The sequence below is a fragment of the Rhinopithecus roxellana genome, chromosome 15, assembly GCF_007565055.1.
Source record: "Rhinopithecus roxellana isolate Shanxi Qingling chromosome 15, ASM756505v1, whole genome shotgun sequence".
Lineage (NCBI taxonomy): Eukaryota > Metazoa > Chordata > Mammalia > Primates > Cercopithecidae > Rhinopithecus > Rhinopithecus roxellana.
Genome location: NC_044563.1, coordinates 21,664,857 through 21,690,222, shown reverse-complemented (window position 1 = coordinate 21,690,222; position 25,366 = coordinate 21,664,857). Strand labels below are relative to the sequence as shown.

At 47.7% G+C, this 25,366-nt stretch overlaps 1 protein-coding gene across 1 annotated transcript; it reads right to left on the bottom strand.

The window, feature by feature from the left end:
* Nucleotides 1-4,172: 4,172 nt before the first annotated feature.
* On the bottom strand, nucleotides 4,173-8,029 carry APLNR (apelin receptor). The gene has a single exon (XM_030918756.1). It carries the CDS (start codon nucleotides 7,583-7,585, stop codon nucleotides 6,443-6,445), a length of 1,143 nt encoding a protein of 380 aa, XP_030774616.1. The 5' UTR covers nucleotides 7,586-8,029; the 3' UTR covers nucleotides 4,173-6,442.
* Between the last annotated feature and the right edge of the window lie 17,337 nt (nucleotides 8,030-25,366).

Below are 25,366 nucleotides of genomic sequence, written 5' to 3'. Positions count from 1 at the left end.
CACTTTATTATTGCTTGTTCAACTCCAAAAGAGCAGGAATCACTTGTATATCATGTATTGCTTCTTCTCATCACCAAGCATGTGCCTGATATATGGACATAGAAAGATATTTCTACAAAATACCTGACCAATGCTCCTCCAAACCTTCAAGGTCATCAAAAACAAAACCTGTGAAACTGCGGCAGCCAAGAGAAGTCTGAGACATGATGACTAAATGTGAAGTGGCATTCTGCATGAGATCCTGGAACAGAGAAAGAACGTGAGCTAAAAAGTAAGGAAGTCTGAACAAAGGATGGACTTCAGTTCATAATGAGGTATCAACAGGGTTCATTAATTGTGGCAAGTATGTCCTGCTAATCTAAGATGCTAATAGTAAAGGAAACTGGGTGTGGAATATATGAGGACTCTCTGTATTCTATCAGCAATTTTTCTGTAAATCTAAAACTCTTCTGGAGTAAAAGGTTTATTAAAAAACCTCGAATGATCCTCAAGCACCTTTGTGCCCTCCTGCTTCCCAGTTGGTGGCTCATCATGGATCTGACTCTCCCCTTGCCCTGTGTATTCTCAGTAAGAGACTCCCTCTCCTTTCTAAGCCTAGAGTCACAGAACATGCTTTTGCCTGGCAGTGAGAAACCTGAGATCTAGTCCCACTTCTGCCACCATCCCACTGTATGACCATGTGTCAATCATTTTCCCCTCCCAACCATGGGCCTCAGTTTACCCCTCTGTTCAATGAGAAAGGAAGACTACAAGGTTCTTCTAGTTGGTCCATGAAGGCAGGGATGGTGTGTCTCGTTTACGGCAGCATCTCCAGCTCCTAAGACAGTCCCAGGCACAAGGCAGACACTGGAAAAAAAAAAAAAAAAACAGGATTCAATGAATAAATAAATGAGCACTGCACTGATACTCCAACACTCTAACTAGAAATGGAAACTTCTAGAGTGAACTCAGCATCTGAGAACCTCCTTTCTTGTGCACTTGATTTCAAGCTCCCTGGGTCACGTCTTTGTGTCTGTCTCCAACGTTGTGCATGGAGACTTTATAAGCATTTGCGCAATGATTGAGAAGAGCTGGACCTGCCAGATCAGGCCCTGCAAGTGTTGAGCTCCTTGGAATGCAGACAGGGTGTCTGTTGAGATGGTAGGAAGGTGTGTCACATCAAAAGCTTATTGCGCTGGGGGTCATCCCGGCTTCTGAAGTTGGGGAGGATCTTCCCACAGAATCCATCTGCCCCTTTTTAACAAACTCAGAGTGAAAGGGCCTGGGCCTCCCAGGCCCTGGTTAGGAGATCCTGGCAGATAACTTAGAGGAAGATAGCTCAAACCCAGGAAGGGAAGAAACTGGAAGTGACAAAAAAAAAAAAAAAAAAAAAAGAAAACAAAAGAAAGGCCTGCACACCCCCCAATTGTCTAGAGACCTGCATTCCTGGATTTTAGTCCCAGCCCCCAGTGTTCTCGGCATCCACGCCATGAGAACTGGGCAAGATTTTCTCTGTGCCTCTAACTGGCCAACCTCCCAGAGTTGGGGTGGGGGTGAGTAAAAACAAGGATGAGTGTTCTTTCTGGTTCCTCAGAGGGGCTGTGTTCTCCGTGGGCAATTCCTCTGCCCAGAACATTTTCCCCACTAACTGCTCACACTCCGTGCTTCAGAGCAGGCTCCAGGCAGGCACCGTGGCTGTAAAGTCTCCCCTGACACCCTGCCTGACTCATTCCATGGTCCCCATGACAGGCCCTCGAACACTTCACACATTCCCTTAGAACTCACCACCCTGGGCTGTAATCGCCCATTTCACTGTCTGCCTCCACCAGCCCACTGCGAGCCCGCTGGAGGCCGCTCACCGTTTGGTCCTGCGTCCGGCATAGTGCTTGGCACGTACGTGATAAATAAGGACTTGCGGAACAAACAGATGAATGAATGGGTGAATAAATGAAGGCATGTGTGAACCAGTGAATTAGTAAGTGCTGTCACAGCCAAGGGAAGGCTAAACCCGTATCATGTTTTGGATAGCTTACCTCAGATTTCCCAGGAGACTTGCTGAGGTTTTTTTTACAGCATCTGTAAAAATAATAATAATAGTAGCTCCAATAGCCTGTTGTTACCATTGTAAATTCCCAAAGGGTTTTCCCTGGGGTGTTTCAGAAGAGGAAGAGCAGGCACTGATTCCCTGCCTTCAGTCTCCCTCCCTGCCTCCCCGTTTCTCCTTCACACCTATGTCCTCACCTCTCTGTCTCTCTGTCTCTATTTCTCTCTCCTCATTCTGCTTCTCTTTCACGGTCTCTGTCCCTGTCTCTCTCTTTCTCTCTCTTTCACTCTCTCCACCTGTTTCTCTCTCTTCCCTCTCTCTCAATCTCCCTCTCTCCTTTCTCTTCTCTCCCCCTCCCTCTTTCTGTCTCTTTTTCTTTTACTGTTTCTGCCTCTGTTTCTCTTTCCTCTCTCTTTCTCTCTCTCCCTTTTCCTTCTCTCCCTCTGTCTCTGTCTCTTACACTATCTTTGCCTCTATTTCTCTCTCCTCTCTCCGCCTCTGTCTCTATCTCTTTCACTATCTCTGCCTATGGTTCTCTCTCTTCTCAATCTCTCTCTGTCTTCTTTCTCCGTGTCTCTCCTCTCTCTCCCTCCTTTGTCTCTTTCTCTTTCACTGTCTACCTGATTCACTCTCTCTTCCCTCTCCCTCTATCTTTTCTCTCTCCCAATTTCTCTATCCCTGCTTCTATATCTCTCTCTTTCACTATCTCTGCCTGTTTCTCTCTCCCCACACTTTCTCTCTCTCTCTCTCTCTCTTTCTCTCTCTCTTTCTCTCCCCCACCTTGTCTCTATCTTTCTCTTCATTATCTCGCCTCTCTCTCTTCTTTCTCTCTCCCTCTCCCTTCTCCTCCCCTGCCTGTCTGTCTTTAGGGTACTCTCCATCATTTCCCTCCCCATCCCCATTCACTCTCCACTGTGTGCCATGCATCTCACAGAGAAGATTTCACTTTCCCAGACACCTGGTGCTGCCTCATTTGTACTTTGGGAGAAACATCCCCTTACCATGGTCAAGAATGTGAACTTTAGGCTTGGGAGCCAGACAGATTCAGCTGGTTCCAAGCCCCGCTCTTCCACCTACTAGTCTGTGACCTTGGTCAAAAGGTCTAACTAACCTCTCCGAGCCTCAGCTTCCTTATGAGCAAAATGAGGTGAAAATGCCCCCTCTCAAAGGATGGCTGCAAGGATTAAATGAGATAATGCTTGGGAAATGCTTAGCACAGTGGCAAAACTCCATAAATGCGAGCTCTCTTGTTACTATCAGTTCTACTATGGTGATTTTTTCTTGCATTGTCTGCAAACATTATTAGTACCTGGGAGATCATTGCTGAAGATGACAAACACCTCCGGACTGAATAGCCCCACCACCACGCCAACCCCAGGATCATTGCAGCCCCTTCCTCCCTCCCCCAAATAGATGACCACCAAAGCCCAGTTGGCTCTGGTTCTGACCCTCTGGTCTCCTATGCCCACTTTAATTTGGGCAGAATCTATCTGGATAGAGATTCCCTAAGCCTGGCTGTCCCAAAAAATTATCTGAAGAGTTTTTAGTAATCGTAAATATCTGGGGTGAGTCAAGGAGAGTCTCACTCCATAGGCCTGGGGTGACACCCAGGAATTGGGTATTTTCAAAAGCATCCAGAGCGATTCTGATTGGAGAACAGGGATTCAAGCTTCTGGTCTAAACTCAGCGGCTACTCAAGTGATACTAAGTGAGTCAATCAATAGGAGATTGTAAATGAATAAAGGCATAAATGAGTAGATGGATGGGTGCATGGATGGATGGATGGGTGGATGGATGGATGGATGGATAGATAGATGAATAATAGGTCTAACTCCATTGCAAGAAATGCTAGTATTTTTCCCCAGACCTATGCTCTGGCCTCCAAAATGTGCGTCCTTTTGTTCCGTGGCTTTTCAGAGCACAACACTCGCTGCTACCCTGTTCCTTTTCTTCCTTTTCTTCTCTGCACCTAAATCCCATCCTTTCCCTTTCCTGGTGCCTATTTCCTCCATCCTCTCTCCCTCCTCACTTCGCCCCCTCCTTTTAGCTCCCACTTCTCTTGACGGCTTCCCCCTCACCATGCTGAAACATTTGCAAGCTGGAGGTTATCCCAAGACACTTTCATGAGAAGAGGCTTTGGACACAGCAGTTGCACAAACAGTTTTATTTGATGAACCACAGTGACTAACAGTGTCAGAAGACAGTGCAGACATTCTGAAGAAGGCACTGGGGGAGGTAAGGGGGTATCACAGCAGGCAGCCTCCTCTGCTTCTGTCCCAGATCACAGATGAGTCCCAGGCAGGAAGTCTCTGCAGGTCACCCACAGGAGCCTCAGAGGGACAACTTCTTCCCTTCTAGAAGCCTCTTCCAGTGTTCACTGGATGCTCTGAGGGCAGCTCTGGGCAGAGGAGGTGACTCTGTGGAAGATGCTGTCTTAAGATGGGGAGGCTATGCTGTAAGGAGCCCTTCCCCTCTCCTCCTCACTCTGCCCCCAGAGCTGGCGCCATTCCAGGGAGGGTCAAGATGTCCATTCACATCAAGCTGGGCTTTTCTTATCTCCATCGCTCATGTCTTGTCCTTCACTTTTACAGTCCTCCAAGAACAAAACCCGGAATAGACACTCCCTGCCTCTAGCTCACAAAGGCCCCACTATTAATTTCATCTTCATTGTCTCTCTGGCAGTGTAGACATCATGCCGTCTGCCCCATCACAGTCTCTATTCCCAGATCCCCAATCCAGTAGAAGCCAAGAGGTCCAATCCTGAGGGTAGGAAGAGAAAAAAACCTACCCAGTGCCTTTTGGCCCATGGCAAGCAGACCTCCTTAGGAAGAGGACCACTGACCCTGGAATAAGAAAGGATGATGAGGGCAATGCTCATAAATTTGAAGCCAGGCTGGGAGGCACCAGAAAGGGGCCAAGGGAAGCTCTCAACCAGCCTCTTACTTCCTTCATGGAGCCCAAGAAGGAGCGGGAACGCAGCTCAGTAGGACGCCCCGAAGCCTTGGCGCCAGCTGCTTTGGGGAGGGACCTCCCTACAGGAAGCCTGGTGCAAACATTAACTTCTCTCCTGAAGCACGGACCAGCCGTTGGAGCCCCCAAATCCAGTGGGGGGGGGGGGGTGGACTCATTTTTATTCTACATTCTTCTTTGCCTCAGTGTATCCCTGCCCCCCACCACCCCCTGCCAAGGGTAATGTGTGAACAGCAGAGATGCAGTGGAGTGGGGGGTGGGAGGAGGTTCGTCCAAATGATCCAGGCACACTGCTGTTCATGCCAGGCTTGTCCATATAGACATGTAAGTACAACACACAGAGGCGAGGCAGGCATCTCCATCCCAAACAACATGACTCTTGGCACCAAGTAGTACTAGTGCCCAAGAAAGAAATCAGTGCGATGGGGTAAGATGGGGAGACGAGGAAAATCTTCAGCTCACAGTTCTGCAGGAAGTCAGAGACAGAAGGACTTGGGGAGCGAGCCAAGCAGTGTCTGGACTAAACGCAGACACCCCTCCATCTTCTCGCTCTAGTTTTCCTTCCCAACTCCCCACTCACATAATGAAACCAAGGAGTACATTCATTCATCAGCCCTGCTGCCTTCCAATTCCCATAGAAAATAGACGAAGGATGAAAGGGTCTGCAGACAATTTGGAGAAAGCATATCTAGTCAGTGATGTGGTGCCATGGGGGAACTGCAGGAATCACCCTAGCCCCAGTGCCCAAAATGACAAGGAAGTGATCCAATTTTAGGGCAAGCTCTGGAGCTCCCATATCTAAGGGCTGGAGTGCTAATTACCTGTTGACACACAGCCCACCCCCACCCCAGCCCATTCCCTGCCTCACACTCAGAAAACAGGATAGAGAGCTTAAACAGGGTCAGTCTCTGCAAGCTTTGGGATCCTTAACCCTTAATAGACCTTCAGAACAAGGAAGTAGACAGGGGAGAAGGAGGGATGGAGGGAGGGGGGACGAGCTATAGGAGGGGATTGGTGCCAGAAGGCAGGGATGAGGAGCGACAGCTGCAGAGAGTGGTGGGGGAAAAACTACAAGGAAAGGAGGGAGAAAAGACAGTTGCAGATCTAAGAAAGCAGCGGAGGGAAACAAGCTTTTATTGAGTCCAGACTGAGGCTTCAACATTTTAAGATCAATATGACTTTCCCCCATTTCATACCAATGGAGAAACTGAGGCTGAGTGAGATTAAATGGCTTGTGCAAGGTCAGGTCCATAGTGCCCAGTCTCTTTCCCCTAAACCACAAACCTCTGAGAAAGAATAAAGCAGTAGAGGAGGACAGGGCAGGGCAGGAGTCAGGGGGCAGTTAAAGGATGTGCATAGGAGAAGGAGTAGCCACACTACCTGATTTTCAGAAAGCAAGGGCAAAGGCTGGGGAGGGCCAGGGCACCAGGCTTCTCTCCGCTCCCAGCCCTAGTCAACCACAAGGGTCTCCTGGCTGTAGGGGATGGATTTCTCGTGCATCTGTTCTCCACCCTTGCCCATGTTGGGGCCAGGCCCCTGGCTGTGCCCTGAAGAGTAGCTGGCTGACTTCTCCCCACTGCTGCTGTGGGAGGTGCCCGCACACCTGCTCTGGCCACAGCAGAGCATGGAGGTGCAGGCCTGGCGGAAACGGGGATCGAAGAAGGCATAGAGGAAGGGGTTGAGGCAGCTGTTGACGTAGCTGATGCAGGTGCAGTAGGGGAAGACGTTCATGAGGAAGAGGTCAAAGTCACAGGGCCAGTGCAGCAGGCTGCCCAGCATGTACAGCGTCTTCACCAGGTGGTAGGGCATCCAGCACAGGGCAAAGGTCACCACCAGCACCACGATGATGCTGAGCAGCCGGCGCCGTTTCCGCAGGCCCTCGATGCGCTCCTTGCGGAAGTGGCCAGCGATGGTTTGGGCGATGAAGAAGTAACAGGTCAGCATGACGGTGAAGGGCACCACGAAGCCCACGGTGGTGGACGAGACCCCCAGGCCCACCTCCCAGGCCCACTCCGAGCTCACAGTGGCCACCATGGAGTAGTCCATGTAGCACTGCACCTTGGTGGTGTTCTCCAGGTCCCCGGTGGTGCGGAACACCATGACGGGCATGGCCAGGAGGGCGGCCAGCACCCATAGGACCGCCGTGGCCACGGCCCCGCTGACCCGCAGCCTCAGCCGAGCGTTGGCCACTGGCCTCACGATGGCCAGGTATCGGTCGAAGCTGAGGCCGGTAAGGCAGAAGACGCTGGCGTACATGTTGACAAAGATGAGGTAGCTGCTGAGCTTGCAGGAGAAGGTCCCAAAGGGCCAGTCATAGTCCCGGTACGTGTAGGTAGCCCACAGGGGCAGCGTCACCACGAAGGTCAGGTCAGCCACTGCCAGGCTAGCGATGAAGATATCAGCTGAGCGCCTCTTCTCCCGGTTGCTCCAAAACACAGTCCAGAGCACCAGACCGTTGCCCGCGGTGCCCAGGAGGAAGACCAACATGTAGATGGCAGGGATGAGGGCCCCCGAGGATTTCCAGTCTGTGTACTCACACTCAGACTGGTTGTCTGCCCCATAGTAGTTGTCAAAATCACCACCTTCCTCCATGCTGGGGAGTGGAGAGAAGACGGGCAGGGGGTCCCGGGGACACCAGCTCAGTGGCTCTGTCACCCACTCTGCAAGCAGCCTGAATTTCTGGCTTGAACCTCAGAGGTTAAGAAGGGCTGAAGATGCCCAGAGTCCTTCCCAGCACTCAGGAGGAGCTGCCTCTGGGTTCTGCAGACCCTGGAGGAAGCCTGTCTCCTGCAGAATTTCCTCCACCCTCTCCTGCCTTGCCCCCGTCTCAGTTAAGACACTTCCTTGCACCCTCCTGCGTCCCTGTCTCCTCCTTGACTCGTCACTCCCTCCTCCCACCTCCAGACCAGCCCCTCTCTTGTGAGTCAAAATCTTTAAGTGACAGCCCACTTTTTTTTTCTTTTTGTCACTGAGCAAGTGGATCAAATTGACCCCTACTGTGCTGGGCTGAACATTATCTGTGGTTTTGCAAGTCTGCTCTCCTGGCCCCGCCTTCCCCTTCTGGTTGCCACCCACCTTCACCCCAGCCTCTATCCCTCCACTTTCCTCTGGCCACCACTTCCTGCCTGCCCTTCAGGGCACTCCCTCCTCAGTGCTCTCTGCCCTCCTGTTCTCACCCCCTCCCATCCAATCTAAATGGGACACATTATGCAGATTGCAATCCAGCCTGAGCTGGAGCCAGGGCTGGTAGGGAGCAAAGAGGGTGTAAGATTTCGCAGGATCGTCAGGGCATCTGGCAGACCCTCCTGGCAGGCAGGTCTGGCCCCCTGGCTCCCTTCCTGCACCCCTAGTCCCCACCCAGACCAGGTGTCACAGGAGGGTCTTCTCCTACTTCGCCTCTGGCTTCATCTTTCGCTACCCCTTGGCTTTGACCCTCCCTTGAGAACTTCTGTGGTTTCTAGAGAAATCCCCCTACACTAGTGTAGACTGCAGTTTGCAGTTTGCAGATGGCACAGGATGCTTTAGAAGGTTGAGGATGGTCACAGGATGGAAGAAACCCAGGACAAAAATATCTCTAAACAAGTCATTAAATCTGTAGGAAACAAAGGCCCAACAAGGTCAATGTTTTGCCCAAGGAAATAAAGTGAATTCTGCTGCAGCTGATTGTTTGCTTTTCTTCTTCTCCAAGCATGAACATAACACAGTACCTGGCATGTTGTAGGTGAAAGGCTGTTTCTTGTTTGTTTGTTTGTTTGTTTGTTTGTTTGTTTGTTTGTTGAGACAGAGTTTCACTCTTGTTGCCCAGGCTGGAGTGCCAATGCTGCAATCTCAGTGCACTGCAACCTCTGCCTTCCGGGTTCAAGCGATTCTCCCGCCTCAGCCTCCCCGGTAGCTGGGATTACAGGCTAATTTTTTTGTTTTTTTAGTAGAGACGGGGTTTCACCATATTGGCCAGGCTAGTCTCAAACTCCTGACCTCAGATGACCCACCCACCTCAGCCTCTCAAAGTGCTGGAATTACAGGCATGAGCCACCTTGCCCTGCCGGCCTGGTGAATGGCTGATGAGTGAGTAAGTGGATGGATGACGTAGGGGGTGAGTGAAAAGGGGAATCCATAGGTAGAAGAAGGAGTGTATGAATTACTACGTGGTGAGAACTTGGATACATTTCAGTTCTCAGGTTTTTACTATCCTCCGTGGACCAAGAGGTTTGTATAAGACCACAGGGGGTTAGGAAGTTGAGGTAGAGGAGGGGGGTCTCTAGAAAGAGACACAGTCACTGGAGGATGCTGTGGGGAAAGTTCTGTAGAAGCTCACTTTGCCCCATCTCATCACCTCTCCAGGACCTCTAGGAAGGAAGGAAGGAAGACGCACGACGTAAGATTTTTTAAAAATACACACCCTTTCCACCACCTAAAGTTGGGTAATAGTGAGATGGAACAAAAGCAGGAGCTGAGCCTTAACCACATCCAAGGCAAAAGACTCACAAAAGTTGGAATTGGCCAGGCAAGGTGGCTCGTGCCTATAATCCCAGCACTTTGGGAGGTCGAGGCAGGAAGATCGCTTGAGCCCAGGAGTTCAAGACTAGCCTGAACAACATAGCCAAGACCCTGTCTCATGATATATATTTTTCTTAAGTTACTACAAAAGCTGGAATCCATTGTCTGGAGGGAAAGTGGATCAGAAAATCATCTGCAGAGATCAGGGAACTCAAACTCAAATACCTGAAAAAAAACAAGCCAAGCGTGCAGTTTGAGACAATAGAGAATGGTAAAGACTGTGGCAAACTGGAGGGTGCCTATTCCATCATAGGGAGGCCTCTTCAGCTCTAGTCTCTGGTTGCCATGCAGAAAGCTGGACCCCAGCATGACTGTGTCTTAGGATTTTTCCAAGATAATTTCAAATTATGGATTTTTGTAAGAAATTTTCATACTTGTAAATTTTGGAAATCAATTATCATTTCAAAAAAAAGCAAAGACCATGGTAAGTAAAACATGTTTTTGGCCCCCGAGTTTGTGTTCTTTATACAGGAGCTTGCCAAGAATAGAAGGCAGCAGAAGAACCGAGAGGGTGGGTCGGGAGGAGGAGACATCAAATGCAAAGATTGAAAAAGCCTTAGAGTGCAGTGGGGAGATAGAGGAGAGAAGGCTGCAGAGAGAGATTAGAAAGATCCCATGACCTTCACTTAAATGCAATGTGAAGTGATGCATATGCTGCTGTTCCTCATGAGGACTGCATATTGCCCACTCACTGGGTCGCAGGCATTCTTCTAAACATTTTATACATTCTACATATATGTATTTGGATCTCTTTTTATCATCAAAACAACATTAGGAGTCAGGTGCTCTCATTAGCCTCAATTTACAGATGAGGAAACTGAGGTATGCAGAGGTGAAGCAACTTAGCCAAGATCACCCAGCAGTAATGAGCCAGAATTTGAACCAAAGCTGTCTTGAGCCCATGGACTAAACCACTATGCTCCCAAAGAAAAACGCCCAATCCTTTTGAAACTGAGGGGTGTGTCATCTGTTAAGCATTACAGAAATGTAGGGCGATGCTAGGATACCTGTAATTTACCTTAAAATAAGCTCTCTCGGGTGAGATTTTAAATAGATTGACTATTTAGAGACACGTCTCACATTGATTAGACAAGGTATAAGAATCCTGCAGATAATAATCTGTACACTTAGGGTTAGCACCATAGACTTGATCCAGAAGCCACCCTGGCTCTAGCTATTGCCAAAGAGAATTCCTGGTTGTCTGGTGCCAGCTAGAAAGCTAACAGGACTCTGCCTCTGGAACCTTGGCATTCTGCAGAGTCGGGGCAGGGACACCCAATAGGATCCAGAACTGAGGCTCCCTCCATCTCACAGTACACAGGATAGGAATTGCTTGGGGCCTCTTGCTCCTGCATTTTTGGCTAATGAAGCTCTGCACAGATGGCAGAATGGTTTTCATTATATCCTGACATTCATTCATCATATCATGATTCATTCATCATATCCTGATGTAATAGTTTCATTATATCCTGGCATTATATCCTGGGCAGAAATAGTTAACCTCTGGCTACATCAGACTTCTTCAGTGGTAAGCTATCTTTACCTATCAAAGGGGACCTAGGAGTTGTGCAGGGGCCAGTTTGGCTCAGGTCAGGTCATAATAGATGTCCCTTTTATGAGTAAACATTACTGCTTGGGACATTCCAGGATAAAGACCAAGTTTGAGACATGTAGAGATCCCAGTTCTCCCATGATTCTCCCAGAAAGATGCAGATGTCTGTGCCCTTTGCAGCCAGAAATACAGAGAGAGTGGAGCTAATGAGCTTGGAGTGTCCCTGAAATCAGGTCCCCGTCTCCCTCCCCTCAGCTATTCCCACTGGAATGCTGAGCCAGACAGGAGCCTGGAGACCCCGTGGGAAAGGGTATGGATCCATCGCTTTCATCTGCCGACCTCCAGGATCTGTGCCCTGGAGGGGGTAAAGAGCAGTTAATCTCACTAGTTACCAGACTCATTGAGAGGGGAGGGAACTGGGGGCCAGGGCTGGGAAGAGGCCACCGTTTGGGACCAGAGAGGGTAGAGTGCTGATAAGATCCGGCCTCCAACCAGGAGCCAGCTGTAGCCAGATGACCTGAGTGCCCCCTGCAATGACAGCCTGAAGTGAGCAGAATTAGCCAGCTCACTCCTCATCCTGCCTGATCTAATCTGTCCCTGTTCCACATTGCATCATTCCACACAGAAGAAAGACTGGAAAATGAGACCAGTAGCTGAAGATGAACCGTGTGTGTCCTGGGGCTCAAAAGTGTGTGGTTCCTGGGCCTCACAGACTAGACATATACAAGTCCTAGGACAGATATCTTCTTTTCATTTCTGCCCCCCACCCTACTTGGCACCTGGTAAAAGTCTGTTGAATTAAAGCAATAGAAACACACTCAGGAGAAGGGTGTAAAGACTTGGGTCTTCACCCCAGAGCCGCTCTACTGCATTAACAAGGCTACTTTTACTAAAGTGATCCAGGAAAATCTACTCTGAGCTATCGGGCAAACGAATAGCTAAAGCAAGTCTGTTGGCCAGGGTGCCCAGAGCTGGCCTGCCCTGGAGAGGCCTGAACAGGTTTCCTGGGGAACTTCCCTCTCTCTCCTGGGTGATTTCTTCAGAGCATTGTGATGAGACCGAGATGAATGACACCTGGCAGAAAAGCACTCCAGACCTGCTAGTGCCCTTTGAGGACAGCCCAGACTTCTGGGAGACCTCTGGAGTCAGTGGTTCAATATCCCTCACCCACCCCACCCCCAGGTTTGTGCCTGACTTGGCCTGTGCCCAGGGACATGCTGGCTGTGTGTGCTTTGTGAATGCAAGTTTTCTGTGTGCCACGAGGCCACTTGGATGTGAATTCTGTAGGTGCTTGTGAGCAGGCTGAACTTGTGTGCATGGGGATATGAGTGTGCATTGAGTGCATGCATTCATGCAGGTAGAACGTGTGCTTGCTTGTGAATAATGAGGTATGATGGGCATTGGGTGCATGCACTCATGCATGTAGAACAGTGTGCTTGCTTGTGCATAGTGGGCTATCATGTGCACTGGGTTCATGCATTAACGTGTATAGAAGAGTGTACACATTTGTGTATTGTAAGCACGAGTGTGCAATGAATGCACACATTTACCCAAGGAATGTACATTGGGTGTGTAGAAGAGTGTGCTTGCTTGTATGTGGTGGGATCGGAGATCTGAATAGACATCCTGCTTGGAGTACAGGAAGGGGTGCTTAGTTGGATCTCTCTAAGAGTTTGAGATGAGGGGGGAAAAGCTGAATCCCTCTGCTGGGACATCACCCAGACACTACCGAAAGCTGTGGGCTGGGGACATCAGAGTGGAAGTAGTACCTTTCTGTGCTCTTCCGGACTTCTCACCTCATCCCTCCTAGCTCTCCACTCCAGCCCCCTCACTTCACAGGTCTGCTTTGAACTCCACAGCTTGGGAACTCACCCAGGGCAACAGCGCCTTTTTCTCTCCTTCCCAAGAGGCAGCCACAGCTGTGTCCCTAACAGCTGGTGGTGTTATCTGAGGGAAAGGGGAAGGGAAGGCAGGGACACAGGCGGGATATAACTTGGCTGCCCAGCCCACTTAGGAATTTCACCTCCCCTTTCTCCAGAAGCACAACACCCTGACCCCAGCCCTAGGCGCACGCGCGCACACACACACACACACACACCCCCTACTTTAGCAGCTTATCTGACCAAAAACAAATGGTCAGCTGCTTTCTGATAATTAAAACAGAAACCACCTCAGCAACTCTCTCCACCCCCAACCCCACCATTTGGTGCTATTTCAAACTCTAAGGCCATACTGCAAACTCCCAGGACTCCCTGGTCTCTGGGGACAGCAAGAAAACTCACTCACTGGCCTGGTTCTAGCTTTCTGTGATTCTGGGAATTATGGCTATGGCATCCAAATGCAGTTGGAGAAGTGGGTTTCTTGCCAAAAAGATCAAAAGCGGGAGACAAACTGACCCTCTTGTTCTAATCCCATCCTAATTCATTTGCTCAGAAAATATTGAGCAACTACTATGTGCCAGGCTCTATGTGAGGCACTTGCCATACAGTGTGAACAATTCAAGCTATGCCCTCAGTTTCCTGCACTTTCATTCTAGAGGTGAAACAGAGACAAAACGATGAAAGTTAAACAAATGCAGTGACCTCCGGTAATGATAAGCACTACAAAGAAAGATAAACTGGAGAATGATGCAGTGAATAAACAGAAACTGGCATTTTCAGAGAGTGTAGATCGGGGAGGTCTCTTAGGAGTCACTGATATCTTACCTGAACCCCAATAACTAGCTTGCTTTGTACTCTGGGGAAGGCTTTTGCCCTTCTCTGAGCCTCAGTTTCCCTATCTGTACATGAGGACTTTGGGTCAGCCAGGTCTAACTTCCTGTGATTCTGGGAATTATGGCTATGGCTTCCAGATGTGGTTGGAGAAGTGGGTTTCTTGCCAAAAAGATCAAAAGCGGGAGACAAACTGACCCTCTTGTTGATGAATGGCAGGATCACATGAGAATCCATTCTCCCCACTACAGCACCAAGCCCAGTTTGGTGGGCTATTTGTTAGACTGTGAGAATCAGGAATCTGGAAGCCTTTCCTTATCTCCCACCCACCTCCTGTCACCCTTTTACTGATCATTACCCACCCATCCCCCCATTACTTGGCACAGCACCCCATACATAGTGAACTCTAATAAATGCACTGGGATTGTAGGACCCCCATTTCTTTTTTTTTTTTTTTTTTTTTGAGACGGAGTCTAGCTCTGTCACCCAGGCTGGAGTGCAGTGGCCGGATCTCAGATCACTGCAAGCTCCACCTCCCAGGTTCACACCATTCTCCTGCCTCAGCCTCCCAAGTAGCTGGGACTACAGGCCCCCACCACCTCGTCCGGCTAGTTTTTTGTATTTTTTAGTAGAGACGGGGTTTCACCGGGTTAGCCAGGATGGTCTCGATCTCCTGACCTCGTGATCCGCCCGTCTCGGCCTCCCAAAGTGCTGGGATTACAGGCTTGAGCCATCGCGCCCGGCCTAGGACCCCCATTTCTATAACCTCAGGAGTAATCAGAACTTTCTTGGGGCCGGTCTCGGTGGCTCACCCCTGTAACCCAGCACATTGGGAGACCAAGGCAGGTGGATCACCTGAGGTCAGCAGTTTGAGACCAGTCTGGCCAACATGGTGAAACCCCGTCTCTACTAAAAATACAAAAAATTAGCCAGGCGTGGTGGTGGGAACCTGTAATCCCAGCTACTTAAGAGGCTGAGGAGGGAGAATTGCTTGAACCCAGGAGTTTGCTGTGAGCCAAGATCACACCATTGCACTCTAGCCCAGGCAACAAGAGTGAAACTGTGTCTCAAAAAAAAAAAAAGAAAGAAAGAAAGAACTTTCTTAGGACAATCTGGACGGGGCACTGGATTCCCATGACTTAGAACAGAAAAGATGCCTAAAATTTTATTAGCCCATTGATTCCCACGCTGACATCAGAGGCCCTCAATGATAGAAGTGGGGAGAGAGGCAGTAACTTGGGCCAGCATCAGCATTTCATGAAATCTAGTGGAAATGGCACATTCTTCTCACCCTATCATAAGACAACCCTCCAGCACCGCGAGCTTGGACTTTAACAAGTCAGTGTGCGGGCTCTGGCTACACCATGCTGCTCAGTGTGCCTTTGATGAATAAAAACTGAGCGGATGAATTCATTACGATTTTATAAACAAGGTGGGTTAGATCAACAGACTCCTTCCTTAAAAAGGATTCACTGTGGGGAGAACAGGAAAGCAAGCGAGACAGCCTTTGATGCTGAAAGGTTGTGGCTGCAATCTACTCCACGCCCTTGACATTACCGATGGGGAAAGCGAGGGAGGGAGAGCAAAAAGGTTTTGTCCAGGTGTCCCTATGCCACCATCTCTTCTCCTCCCACCCCCAAAGGTTGGGTGCAGAGGAAGTCTTTGTTTGGCTGAGAGGAGGGACTTGGGCAGGAGGCTGTGAGGACAGGAAGTACAGCAGAGGCAGGAAGGAGGTAAGGAAGAGGCTGACAGGACCAGGCCGGCTCACACCCAGCCCTGCCAGCCTTCAGAAGAGCAACACGGTGTTTCTAAAAATATTTCCAGTGAGTCTACATTAATGAGCTATATATCAGCACTGACAATGGGAGGATGCTGGGCCAGGCCCTCCAGGGGAGAAGACCAACGCAATTAGCCCAGAGGCTGCACAAAGGCAAAGGGAGCTTGGGGAAGGCCAGCCTTGCACAGCTAAAGAAAAAATCAAGCCTTCCACCCTGGGGCCTAAACAGGCACTGGAGACCACAATGCCCCAGAAACCTCCCTCAGGAATGGAAAACATCCTAGATTCCTAGACCTTCCTAGATTCCTGGACCTGCAACAAGCATCTTCAACCTGTATCCCTGACCCCAATTGAGTGCAGAAATCTCCTCTACCACACCCACTCTGACGACCATCCAGGTGTCTCTTGAATACCTCTGTTGACCAGACACTTAATTCTGCCCCCAGCAGCCCATTCCCATTCCAGTCTTGGTATCCCTGCCCCTCCAACCTTCAGCAGAGAAGAGTGGTTCAGAACAAAGAGGCTGGAGTCAGGTAGCCACTTACAAGTCACTTTGCCATGGAGCACCAAGGAGTGTGATCATTTCAAGTCTCAGTTTTCTCATCTGTAAAATGGGAGTCATTAGAATATCTACTGCCCCAGGACTGGTATAAGGATTCAGCAAGGTAGAGAGCATGCAAAGAATGCCATGTGGACACAAAGATGCAGGCCAAGATGCAAAGATGCAAAAGGAAGAATTTAAGGCCGGGTGTGGTGGCTTACGCCTGTCATCCCAGCATTTGGGAGGCCAAGGTGGGTAGATCACGAGGTCAGGAGTTCAAGACTAGCCTGGCCAAGATGGTGAAACCCCATCTCTATTAAAAATACAAAAATTAGCTCAGTGTGGTGGTGGGCGCCTGTAATCCCAGCTACTTGGGAGGCTGAGGCAGAGAATTCCTTAAACCTGGGAGGCAGAGGTTGCAGTCAGCCGAGATTGTGCCACTTCAAGCCAACCTGTGCAACAGAGCGAGACTCCATCTCAAAAAAAAAGAAAAGAAAAGAAAGAAAGAATTTAAAATGTCGTAGGACTAAAGTAACATAAGGCTAGGAAAATCAGCACATGCCATTTTGCTGCTGATAAGGGGCTCCTGAAGAGCTAACCCTGCACTGTGCAGTGGGCGAGCCACTCACCACGTGTGGCTATGGAGGGCCAGAAACGTAGCCAGGCAGATGGAGGGGCACCGCAGGTGTAGAACACACACTGGGTGTCAAAGACTTAGTATGAAAACAGAATGTAATATATCTCATTAGTAATTTTTTCTATTGATTGCATGTCAAAATGATAACATTTTGGACATATTAAAGTAAGTATGTTGTTAAAATGAAGTCTACTTTTTTGTTACCTTATTTTTTAATTTTTTTTGAGACAGAGTCTTGTTCTGTCACCCAGGCTGGAGTGCAGTGGTGCAATTTCAGCTCATTGCAACCTCCGCCTCTCAGGTTCAAGAGATTCTCCTGCCTCAGCCTCCCGAGTAGCTGGGATTACAGGCATGTGCCATCGTGCCTGGAAAATGTTTGTATTTTTGGTAGAGACAGAGACATATTTGCCATATTGACCAGGCTGGGCTAAAAATCCTGACCTCAAGTGATCTGCCCACATCGGCCTCCCAAAGTGCTGGGATTACAGGAGTGAGCCTCTGTGCCCAGCCTTGTTTACTTTTTTAATGTGTCTACTAGGAAAATTAAAATCACATATGTAACTTCTGTTATATCCCTATTGGCTAGTGCTGAGCTGAAGGATCATATGTAAGCCTTAGGGTGCTCACTCTGGAAGCATCTTTGAGGACGGGTTAGAATGGGTAGGTTCATTAGGAAACAGGTGCAGCTTTTCAGACCAAAGTCCCATATTAAGGAAAGGACTCCAATTCCAATTTTCCAATCACAGGTAGTTTGTCACCAACAAACAAACAAACAAAAAATAATAATAATAATAATAGGAATGACTCTTATTCATTAAGTGTTTACTCCACGTCAGCAGGCACTGTTCTAGTGAAGGACCACGATTTAAAAAAGTAAACTCTGGAAGCAAAAAGGTCTGGTTTTTTTGTTTGTTTGTTTGTTTGTTTGTTTTTGAGACGGAGTCTCGCTCTGTCGCCCAGGCTGGAGTGCAGTGGCCGGATCTCAGCTCACTGCAAGCTCCGCCTCCCGGGTCTACGCCATTCTCCTGCCTCAGCCTCCCGAGTAGCTGGGACTACAGGCGCCCGCCACCTCACCCGGCTAGTTTTTTGTATTTGTTTAGTAGAGACGGGGTTTCACCGGGTTAGCCAGGATGGTCTCGATCTCCTGACCTCGTGATCCGCCCGTCTCGGCCTCCCAAAGTGCTGGGATTACAGGCTTGAGCCACCGCGCCTGGCCAAAGGCCTGGTTTTAAATCCCAGTTCTGCTAGTATATGAAGCTTCAGTTTCATCAACTATAAAATAGGAGTAACAGTATATAGCATTGTCAGAACTATGAGATACTAGGCTTAGATACCTGACTTAGGTAGTAGTCTCTTACTATTATTACTCCCGTAGTAATAGGTAGTGTATTGCATCCTAATAGGTAAAGTTTATTACCAGGCACTGCGTAAGCACACTCAAATGCTTTTTCCCAATGTAAGTTTTCATGCCATCTTTTACATTATGATCCCCATCTTATAGATTTGTAAACTGAGGTTCAGAGAGTTACTTCACTGGCTCAGGACCATCTGGCTTCTGAGTAACAGAGAGAGGATTTGAACCCTTGGCTTTGACTCTAGAAGCCTGAGAGCTCTACAGCCAGGTTGTGTTTTCCCAGCACAAGGTCTTGCTTCTGCATTCAGATATGACCTGCTGTTGCTTCAGTGAAGGGGGATGGCACAGAAATCTCATAGATGGATCCTGCTCTCTCCACCTGTCTAAAGGACGGCGAGACTGACTGGAGAAAAATTCACAGGGGTTCACAGCTATGATGATAAAAAGATAATTTGTAAAACCAGCATGTTTGTAATTACTCATCAACCTGTAGACATAAAGATCAAGCCATGAATAACTCCGTAATAACGGCAATAATAATAGCAGTGAATAACACTAGTAACTATTTACAATAGCAAAGACTTGTAACCAACCCAAATGCCCCTCAATAATAGACTGGATAAAGAAAATGTGGCACATATGCACCATGGAATACTATGCAGCCATAAAAAAGAATGAGTTCATGTCCTTTGCAGGGACACGAATGAAGCTGGAAACCATCATTCTCAGCAAACTAACTCAGGAACAGAAAACCAAACACAGCATGTTCTCACTCATAAGTGGGAGTTGAACAGTGAGGACACATGGACACAGGGAGGGGAACATCACACACCGGGGCCTGGTGCGGGGTGGGGGACAAGGGGTGGGAGAGCATTAGGTCAAATACCTAATGCATGCAGAGCTTAAAACCTTGACGACGGGTTGATAGGTGCAGCAAACCACCATGTCACATGTATACTTATGTAACAAACCTGCATGTTCTGTACATGTATCCCAGACCTTAAAACAAAATAAATAATAATAATAATAATAATAATAATAATAATAATAATGGCTCTTATTTATTAAGTGCTTACTCCACATCAGCAGGCACTGTTCTAGTGAAGGGCCATGATTTAAAAAGTAAACCCTGGAAGCAAAAATGACTGGTTTCAAACACTAGTTCTGCTAGTATATGAAGCCTCAGTTTCATCAACTATAAAATAGGGGTAACTGTACACAGCGTTGTCACAATTATGAGATACTAGGCTTAGATACCAGAATTAGGTCCGTGCCTGGCACAGGGCAAATGCTCAGTTAACATTGCCTATTACAGTCATCTCATTTAATCCCCAGAATAACCCAATGGGTAGAGAGGATCAATAGTGACAAATGGGAATGATAATATTCACAGTTTACAGATGTAGAAACTGAGAGGCGAAACAATAAGAAACTACTCTAAGTCTCTCCATTTCTCAGTATTGGAGATGGGATTCAGACCTAGGAGAGCTGATTAAAGAGAGCATCTGCAGTCTTTGCTACCATGGTAGACAGTTCCAAATCTTAAACAGTTTGTAAAGTCATATTTTTTTCTTAATCCTCTTCTTTAATACTTTCCATGTTAGCTCCTTGAAGTGTGGAACGTGCTGCCCTGCCTGCCCAAGGTTTTGACAGAAGCCAGTGGGATAGTCAACAACTTTGTGTGAGCACAGAGAGGCGGCTGCCCCGGATGCTGCAGGGCTCTGCTGATGAATGACCCACCAGTCCCAGGGTCCAGCAGCAATCTACCCTTGCCAAAAAGGCACAACACTAGTGCTACAGTATTTCCCACTCCTAGGACTGCTCGGGGCCTAAGGATGGTTGGCAAGGTGGCAAGAAGAACTGGACATGGGTGGGCCAGTTCAAGCACGGAGCTGCCTCCTGAGCCTGGCTGTTTGGCTGCTGTGCCTCTGATGGCTCGGTGATGCTGACCTCTGGTGGAGATGAGCTGCTACTCAGCTTTGACCTCCCCCTGAGCACCAGGAGTCCCAGCACTGGCTTCCAGCCCTGCCACCGGGATGCAGACCCAGCAGCCTGAGATCCCAGAGGGCCCACCTAAGCCCAACCTCTCTCCTTCTTCCAGGGCCCTGTGGCATCTGGAATTGTCTACCCCAGAACTTTATGGCTCAGGAGCTAGAAGAACCCTTAGCAACAGGAACTTGCCCAGCTGATGATTCTGATGTTGAACAGGCCCTAGAACCCAGCACAGGTCCCAGTCTCGGAGAATTAAGGCCTCAGCCCCTCCACCTAGTTCAGTGTTTTCAGCTACACATTATCTTCTGACATATGGTTACACCGCACTGTAATAATACATATTATGACACTGCTATAGAAAAAGAAATGTTCTTGTCTTACTATTTTCTCTTTGGGTGGTACAGAAGTAAAACCAAGAGACGTTGAATCATCCTCAGTATTATTCATCACTGTTTCTCAAGCATGTCACTCTGCAAAGACAACATATGAAAAGGAAAATGTTACCCTGTTTTATTAAGGAAAATTATGGACTAGAAAAAGACTGTTTTTTGTTTTTTTTTTTTTTTTTTTTTTGTTTTGTTTTGTTTTGTTTTGTTTTGTTAATAAGCTAACATTAATGAGAAAAAAGTTGAGTCAAGTCCCTGGAGGCAGGAATCTCATTGCTGAGCACCCAGCGCCACCTTGTGGTTGCTCACAGGACAGCGATCCTAGCTTCCACTCATTTCTCTACCGACCACATTTATTGAGCATTTCTTACGTGTCCTTTCATCTGTTTCTTTGCTGAGCCCCTTATCTGAATCTTTTATCTCAATGAACTTTGCACTGAAATCTCTTTCGATACACTCACTAATTTTAGCATGGGAAAAAGCGTGGCTACACAGTTGAGTTGGCCCAAGTAAGAAGGTGTCTATGGAGATATTCTTTATCCATGAGCCCTCCCAGTTATTCTAGTGTCAGCCTTGGGGCCCTGAAAGTCACACACAGATTCGATTAGACAAATCTCTTAAAATATGTGTGTATATTTTCCTTTCCTTCTTTCTCTTTCTGGAAATACATTTTCCTGTTTCTCAGGCAGCAGTCACTCTGGTAAGACAGGGGAACTTCAGCACAGACAGGTTGTGGGGGACACAGCTAATTAATGACCGAGCCAGAGCTGGGGCTTCAGGGCTCTGTGACTCACTCAAAAAATGTCCACTGAGTCCTTCCTCTGTAGGGGGCCCTATGCTAAGCTCAATGGTAAGTCAAAACCCCACCCAGGACTCTGCCCTTGAAAGATAGAGCCTTGTCAGGGAGAGAGGCATCTACTAAAGAATGATTGTAAAAAAGTAAAGCTGTAACGGTGCAAAGTATTACAAGGAGAGCTATGTCCACAGACAGGATTTTTAGAGTCTGACTTTTAGAGACTTTAAAGGACTGAAAATATCACGGCCCCCTCCATAATCTATTTTAAATGGAAACCAACAATTTAAAGATAGGTGTAAAGAAATCCCCAAAAGCCTTATTTTTCCCATAATGACGTCTTCGAAAGTGTTTTATGTTAAAAGGAATCAAATAGCATGTTATGAAAAATCGGGAGTGACCCTGTTTCTCTAGTGCCTGAAATAGATGTTTAGCCAGCCTGTTGGGGAATCCAGGAATGGATACATATATAATAGGAGTTTGACCTAGTCAGGAAAATTTGGAAAAACTTGCCTAAGAAAATGGTAACAGTGCTGAGAGCTACAGGATAAGAAGGCAGAAAAGTGAAAACCATGACAAATAGTTACAGCAAGCACTGGGCAGAGTATATACAATGGTCCTGCAGAAGCTGGGAGCTTGAGAGAGCAGAGGCTGAAAGAAGTGGGGAGAGGCTGGAACAGAGGACAATGAGAACTGTGTTGTAAGAGAAGACAAGGAGCCAAACCACATCGGGCTTTGTGGGACACCCTGAGGAGTTTTGCCTTTATCCTCCAAGCAATGGAAAGCTGTTGAAGGGTTTTAATTGGCAGGGCATGGTGACATGATCCAGCTGGTGTTACAGAAAAGCCACACTGACTGTATGCCGAAAGTGGATAGGCAAGAGGACAAGCACCTTAGCCTAGTGTCCTAGTTTGTTTTGTGTTGCTATAACGCCTCTCTCCCTGACAAGGCTCTATCTTTCGAGGGCAGAGTCCTGGGTGGGGTTTTGACTTACCATTGAGCTTAGCATAGGGTCCCCTACAGAGGAAGGACTCAGTGAACATTTTTTGAGTGAGTCACACAGTCCTGAAGCCCCAGCTGTGGCTTAGTCATTAACTGTGTCTCCCACAACCTGTCTGTGCTGAAGTTCCCCTGTCTTACCAGAGTGGCTGCTGCCTGAGAAACAGGAAAATGTATTTCCAGAAAGAGAAAGAAGGAAAGGAAAATATACACACATATTTTAAGAGATTTGTCTAATTAAACGAGGGCAAGAGGACACAAGAGAACAAGAGAAAGAGAGCAAGAGGACAAGAGTCCAATAAGGAGACATGAATTCCCAGGAGAGATAATAGGAGCCTGGATTACGAGTGTGGTAGACAAAATGGAGAGAAGTAAGAAGATTTGAGCAATATGTTGGATTGGGTATGGGTGTAAGGAAAAGGGAGCTGCCAGGACGTCTCAGGTTTCTCACTTGCTTGCTGGAACTAAATGAAAATGGTGTGACTGAACTGGTGAGCAAGTCCCAGTATCTACTTTCTCCTTTTTCCTTTAGTGATTGCACCAGAGTCCTCTTACATGTCAACTTTCGAACTTCTCGAGCTCACTTACTTTTTTTTCCAGCTCTGGGAGGGTTCTGATGGACCCAAAGCAGGCACAGTCTGATGGCTCCCTCCCCTCTGGCCCCTGCTATGCCCTTCTCACCTCCCAGTGGGCTTCTGCTGATATCACTGGACCTGGCACGGTGCCCATGTTTTGCATGGAAACTTAGAAAAGCAAAAGAGTCAGCAGCCCATGGAAAAATGTTTTGACCAATGAGAGAAGTCAGTGGAGATAATCTTCCTGCATTCTCTCCCTCAGGTCTGGTCCTCAGGAACAGTTGATACAACTGCTTGGTGTCTTGTTTCTATAGATTGGTCAATTAATATAGACCCTCATATTAGTTGTCTCTCTTTTCTTCTTCACTCTCCTTGTTAGTTACTCCTATCTGTAAACCTGCAGCTCCAGACTCGCTTTCCAGGGAACCCAGTGGGATGGTTTAAATGTGTCCCGTAAAATTTATGTGTTGGAAACTTAATCCCCAATGCAACAGTGTTGAGAAGTGGGAACTTCAAGAAGTGATTAGATCATTAGGGCTCATGAATGGATTAATGGATGGATTAATGCCGTTGGATAGATCAATGCTCATAAATGGATTAATTCCACGACCTCAAAGTGGGTTAGTCATCATGGGAGTGGGTTTCCAGTAAAAGAGTAAGTTCAGCCCCCTTCCTTTCTCTTGCTCTCTTGTGTTCTCTTGCCCTTCCACCTTCTGCCATGGGATGACACAGCAAGGTGTTCCTGGCCAGATGCTACCACTTTGACACTGGACTTGCCAGTCTCCAGAGCCATGAGCCAATACATTTCCATTCATATAAAATACCCAGTCCATGCCATTCTGTTATAGCAACACAAAACAAACTAGGACACTAGGCTAAGGTAGTAACATAATATCCAAGTTTTAATTAGAAACACACTACCCAGCTATAGACTACACGTTCCAGCTCCCGTTACAACTTCCTGCAGCCTTATCAATGTGATATGAACAAAGTGATGTGTGCTTCTTCTGGGTCACATTCTTTAAAAAAGGAAATTGCTTACTCTTTATATCCTTCCTTTCTTCTTTCTCATATGGTAGAACATGGATGTGGCATAGCAAGCCAGCTTTGGCCATGCAGATGAAGACAACATCCAAAGGGAAGCAGAGCAACAGAGCAACAAGACACTGTGTGCAGGAGACGTCTACCTCTGGCTTATTAATATAAAGAAAAATGACTTTTTTTTTTTGAGACGGAGTTTTGCTCTTGTTGCCCAGGCTAGAGTGCAATGGCATGATCTTGGCTCACTGCAACCTCCGCCTCCCAGGTTCAAGTGATTCTCCTGCCTCAGCCTCCCAAGTAACTGGGATTACAGGCATGCGTCACCACGCCCAGCTAAATTTTTGTATTTTTAGCAGAGACAGGGTTTCTCCATGTTGGTCAGGCTGCTCTCAAACTCCTGACCTCATGATTCACCCGCCTCAGCCTCCCAAAGTGCTGGGATTACAGGCGTGAGCCACCACTCCTGACCTTAAAAAATGACTCTTTTTAAAGCCCTGTCTCTCTGTCTCATATCTTAACCTGTACCATAACTCACACTTAGGGAACAGTGGAACAAGACAGGCTTGAGTGCAGTTTGGGGCATGTTGCATTTGAGAAGGTTTTGAGAAATCTAAGTGAAATAGCGATTGATCGGTTAGCTATGAGCCCAGATGTCAGAGGGAAGGTCTGTACTGAAAATACAAGTTTGTGAATAGTCTCCTTTTCACCTGTGACTGGTAATTAAAACCTCTGTGTGTGTGAGATGGTCTAAGGAGAAGGAAGAGAGTGAGAAGAGAAGGGTGCCTGTGGTAGGCAGCTTCTAAGGTGACCCCAATTATCTGCACCTCCTGGTATTTTTGTCCATTTGCAATCTTCTCCACTTGAATGTGGGCTGAACCTTGTGACTCATTTCAAAAATATATAATATGGCAAAAGTAATGGGATGTCACATCCAAGACTAGATAACAAAAACACTGGCTTCCATCTTGAGTGCCCCTTCTGTCAGTCACTTGTTTTGAGAGAAGTCAACTTGCATGTTGTTAGCCGCCCTGTGGACAGATCTATGTGGCAAGGGCCTGAGGGAGGCTTCCACCCAACAGTCAATGAGGGACTGAGGCCCTTAGTCCAACATCTTGTGAAGAAAGGAATTCTGCCAACTACTTGTGAAAGAGCTTGGAATCAGATTCTAAAACCCCTCTCAAGTTTTCAGATGACTGAGCCCCAGCCAATACCTTGCAACACCTTGACTGCAGCCATATGAGACTCTAGTCAGAAATATCTAGCTAATCCACAGTCAGGCTCCTGACCCAGAGAAACTGCAAGATAAAAAGTGCCTATTGTTCCAAGCTACTAAGTTTGAGGAGGATGTGCTTCTCAGCAGTTAATAACTAAGACAGAGTCCATGCAAGAGCCTGGAGGACTCCATCCTTTAGTAGCTGGTAGAGGAGAATGAGCCTAGAACCTTCCACAACAGGGCAA